We start from the raw sequence: 4,989 nt of genomic DNA on the forward strand, positions 1-4,989 counted from the left end.
CTAGTATTTTGTCGTCATTGAAAAACACTGCAGAAGTCATTTTTATCATTATTATACAATTTTTACTATAAATATTTATACAGTTACGGTGTACAAACTTGCAACGGGAAACAACCCTTCCTCACTGACAGTGCCAACCATCCAAGGAACATCGTAGACCTCGTGACTGTTGATGATGTCGACTGGAGGACGTGAAATGAACGCGTTAGGTCCGGGTACCTCGACGACGGGTCCAAACGGAATATATGGTGCCATGTACCACGCCTGTAATTTTTAAGTAGATAATAAAAAATTGACCGTATAGATTTATGCGCTTAACTGTATCATTACAATAATAATTCCAAGTAAATAGTAGCATTAATTTTTCGCTAGTCATAGTCGATACTGTCCAATATTGTCTATATATTACGAAAGAAAAGAGATTATCACCAAAAGACTGCTTGTAGCTTGGGCTAAAGTTCGTGGTGGTACTTGTCGTAGACAGTTAATCATGTCAGTTGAATTGCTTGTTGGACATCCCAAGGAAGCTCCGAACTTCTTAGCTTTTGCGGGAGCATTTTTTGTTAATGCTGGAGGGATGAGTACTGCGCCAGTTATAGATATACCTCCTATTATATAAGAAAATAAATAATTATGTTTAGTAAAAGCAACCGAATTGTAATCCGACTTCTTGGCTAATTACAATATTTTAATCGAACCATGGGTTCTTAAGAAAATAATATAAATTCTTAAAGATCAACATTAATTTACTTTGGAAAAGACCAGCGCTCAGGGCCGATAAATAGTGATAATGTACGCTCATGGCACCTGCACTACTACCAGCAAGAGTTATGTTTTTAGGGTTACCACCAAAGCTTCTGATATTTTTATAGACCCAACGCAAAGCCATGCTCTGATCCTTCAGTCCCATGTTACCTGGCACAACGCTGTCTCCCGTGCTAAGGAAACCTTAAATGGACGTTTATACGTTCAGAACTTATTCTAATCTTTTACCTGCGTCGAGCATTTTTCTTACCGAATGGTCCTAATCGATAATCTATCGTTACCAGTATTGCGTCAAAATTCTGGAAAGTATTCTCGTCTACCTCGTCTGATGCACCACGTTGAAAATATCCGGAATGAATCCAAAACAACACTGGTAACCGCGTTTTGCTGTTATTCTGAACCGGTATGTAGACATTCAAGTACAAGCAATCCTCGCAACCAGAGACTTTGTCTGATTTACGCGACATTGTGTCGTCTTGCGCGCAAAAACTCCCCCTTTTCGTCGCTTGTAGTTCGTATTCCCATTTCTGTACCGGTTGAGGTGGCTAAAACGACCTGATTACACATATCTGAGAAGCCCAAATTATTTCAATTAGACTGCGGCTTTTATCTTTTTGAATTTTTTTCTATCTTTTGAATTCCGAACATGTTCGACAATTTAGACATAACCGAGAAAGTTGAAGATACTCCAGAATCCCACACGAACTCGACGATCCCGACATTTTCAAAGAATTTCGAAGTTTTTAAACACCCAATCCGGTTCGAGCCGCACTGATCATCGGATTCTCAGTATTTTCGGATTCTTGGACATCTCTAACAATCACGTACCATTATTTTCATAGAAGAAAGAAAATCTGAATTTTTATTCCATCTATTAAATTCACATCACTAAAGTTTTATTTTGCATAAAAGCCTGCCGTCTAATTTTAACAGTCTCGATCAACGTACTGCGAATCTGAGCCTTCCGATGGGCGGTTGGGCGTAGGGAATGCCCAGAAAAACATCGTACTTTTTACCATACTGATTTACTGTACGATGACCACTTATACGACCTAAGGGCGTTCGAACCTTCACGATCTCTTCACCATGGCACGATACATTCATCAATAAAAGGAGTACTGCGGTTAATAGATTCTTCGCGTTCATTTTCACAGTAATAAGCAAGCCGAATGGGTAGGTTGGCCTTTATTGTCCTCGTCGCGATTTAAGAGGCATTTGTAAAAGTTGACTAAGCAGCGGCATTGTTAACGGCGTATTATTAATTTGACAGTGCGATAACGCGTCTATTAGAATTTTAAACGATATATGTAATCAAATTTGGCAATACATACATATGTATAATGTTAAATGTTCTTCATAAAAATTATGAATACTATTGGTGTTCGTATTTAACGGACGAAAGGAACCGAGAAAAGTTAAAAACTGGACTGCAAAGTGTTAGATTTTGTTACTAAGAATATTTTAATGTATAGTCATATTTGTTAACGATAATTTGCATCTATTTACTTCAGACATTTACTCTGCTATTATAATTGAATCTTCACGTATATTACCCACACTGTTTTACCAGTCTTGCGTTAAGTATCGTTAATTGCATGCATGAGAACGTACATAAACCTAATTCTGAATAAAACCTGAAGAAAGAACGAATCCTTGAAGAAGTAATTAACAGTATAGATAATATACTTTATTTTTAATAAACATTAACATGTTTCTCATTACTACGTGATAATGTGCACGCGAAAAATGACAAAGCAAGAATTCTAAATGCTAATTTACGTATAAACTACGATGACGTGACCCTACCATGTAAGACTGTTTAGTATAATTTAACCTCCAAGAAAAACAAACCTTTTCATAAAAAAATAAAAAACTAGGCAACTTTGAATGTTTATATGTTTATATAAGTTATCGGTTATAATAAGTTACCGGCTATGGCAAGTTATCGACTATAATAAGTTACCGATTATGGTAAGTTATCTGTTATGGCAACTTACCGACTATGGTTTTAATTTGTTGGCTTGTTTGCAAGGGTTACCATCCATATGTAGTACAGAATACATGAATGTGACATCTCCCCCTAGGGGAAAATAAATTTTGGGCTGATGTCCAAAATTTATTTTTCGATTTCTACTTAATCTTCTCACAGAGTTTTTAAGCGTTGCATTTCTGTCTGTATTGTCGTTATCGGCCTTTCCTTTTCGTTGTTGGTAATGTCGCATTGATGAGGTTCTTTATCCGTTGGGTCCTTATTTCGCAGATGGACCAGGAGGTACATACATGATCGATGAACAACTTATATTGTATCGTAACAACTTATAACTTATAAATATAAAATAACTTGTATCGTAACAACTTATTGCCCCAAATATGTGAAGACTGCACACGCTGAATGCAAAGCGTAAACGTTTGCTAAAATGTCAATGAGACTTTTAATAAATTTGAAAATAATAAATATAGTTATTAATCCTGCGCTAGCTGATCCGAATTCCAAGAATCCTTCCCAAATCTTGGATATAGTTGATCTTATAACTTTTTCGATAGTTTGTTCGTCCAATAATTCATTGATTGAAATCATTGAGCTTAGCTTAGATACAATCTGTTTCCAAACTCTTTTCTAACTCGGCCTAATGTATCTTGCACGACGTTGCTGCATTCTCATATCATTCTCGTTTTCCCGAGTCTGGAATAATGTGATTTTTCAGTTACTTACCCCTAATTTAATTGCTCGCAATCTTTTATGATAGTTGACACCAAAGATTGTTTTGCTCATCCAAGATCTTTCGTTCCCGTTATTGATATTCTGGACGTACTAAATTTTTCTAAAACGTGTAAGTACGTGCAGTCGAACTGATGAGAACGAAGAAAGCTTCATTTCTTTAAGATGCCAGTCTATATTCTGTAAGCTCAAGGAACCGCACAATGCGCGACCGCGGCAGTCACAAAGTTAAGGTCACCCTGAAAGTCAAGTGCATCCAACAGCGAAAGAGATAACCTCTACCCATAATCAGTCATCTTGCCAATTAGAAGTAGAAGAGAAACGTGATTACTTTCCGGGAAGTCCAGAACAGGAATAATTATAGTAATCACTCACGATCCTCGTGTAAGTTTAGCGATATCTCCATAGAACACGTATCAATCTCCGGACGAGGGGCGCCGAACTCTGACCTGACCCAATAATACGAAAACAAGCAGTACGTACAAATTGTAAAGAACATGTATGAAGGTCGTCAATTTTTATTACAAATGTGCGTTCTTATTTCATTTCTATACCGATATACTGTCTAGTACAATAGGAAAATACGATTTCTTCAACTACTATGTGAACAGTATACGTGAGAATTTTTTTTCATTTTTATATGCATAGAATAAAAAATCATAGAAGTATCATACTATATTGTACAATTGATCATAATTTACCAGAAATTATTACACATCCATGATAAACCGTGACATACTGTCACAAACTATTATACAACCATTTTAAACTATCATACGCTATCGTAAACTATCGTACGAATTTGCTCAGGAGCTGAAGAGAAATCGGGCAATATTCGTTGGTACAGGGGAAAGCTTAGTACCCTTGAACATCGGATATCTTAACGTACACACCCTTTTACAGGGTCAAATGTGAATCAATATTAAGCATGTCAGGGTCATGCCACAGTTTAGCGTCCGAAGGTTAATCAATGAAGATAACGCTGTTCTTAGACTCCAATATCGTAAGTGACTAGTATATTTATTCCTTATTTCCTTGAGAACTTTCTGGAGTGTATCCCTTCTACTTTTAATTCACAACGTAACTAATAACGGATATTCTGATACAACGATTAAGTGTGCAGATGTTATCACTTTCGCTCTTAACACATTGAAGACGGTTTGCGGTGAAAAGTGTCTAGCCCCAGTTCCCGTACATTTCCAGTTCACGTCACGTTTTGACGTGAATTTACGTCATACGTCGCCAGCAGTTGAAAAATAAAAGAGGAGGATTCCCGTCTCCCGTCTTCAATGTGTTAAAAACGTTATTAGCATCAGCGGCTGCCTCCTCGCTTATAGAGTGTAGACTGGCATCTCATAAGCGTGAAGCTTTATTTGATTCCGTCAATCCCTCTGCACGGTCTTTCTATAGTATTTTAATGCGCCCAGAAGATTAATAACGAGGACGAAAAATCTTTGATGATTAAAAAAAACCTTGGTGTCGACTGCTGTGAAACTGCTTTGAAA

The 4,989-nt window shown here is 36.9% G+C and overlaps 1 protein-coding gene across 1 annotated transcript; it reads right to left on the reverse strand.

The window, feature by feature from the left end:
* Positions 1 to 4: 4 nt before the first annotated feature.
* On the reverse strand, positions 5 to 2,023 carry LOC108623867 (venom carboxylesterase-6-like; the record flags this gene model as incomplete). The annotated part of the gene is made up of 6 exons (XM_018022708.2): positions 1,714 to 2,023; positions 1,016 to 1,310; positions 751 to 948; positions 430 to 608; positions 99 to 264; positions 5 to 27 (listed from the first exon to the last, which is right to left on the reverse strand). Coding segments are annotated over exons 1-6 (1,059 nt in total), but the record flags the coding sequence as incomplete, so codon positions are not given.
* Positions 2,024 to 4,989: the final 2,966 nt, after the last annotated feature.

The sequence above is a fragment of the Ceratina calcarata genome, unplaced genomic scaffold (genome assembly GCF_001652005.2).
Source record: "Ceratina calcarata isolate Rehan_Ccalc_2016 unplaced genomic scaffold, ASM165200v1 scaffold292.2, whole genome shotgun sequence".
NCBI lineage: Eukaryota > Metazoa > Arthropoda > Insecta > Hymenoptera > Apidae > Ceratina > Ceratina calcarata.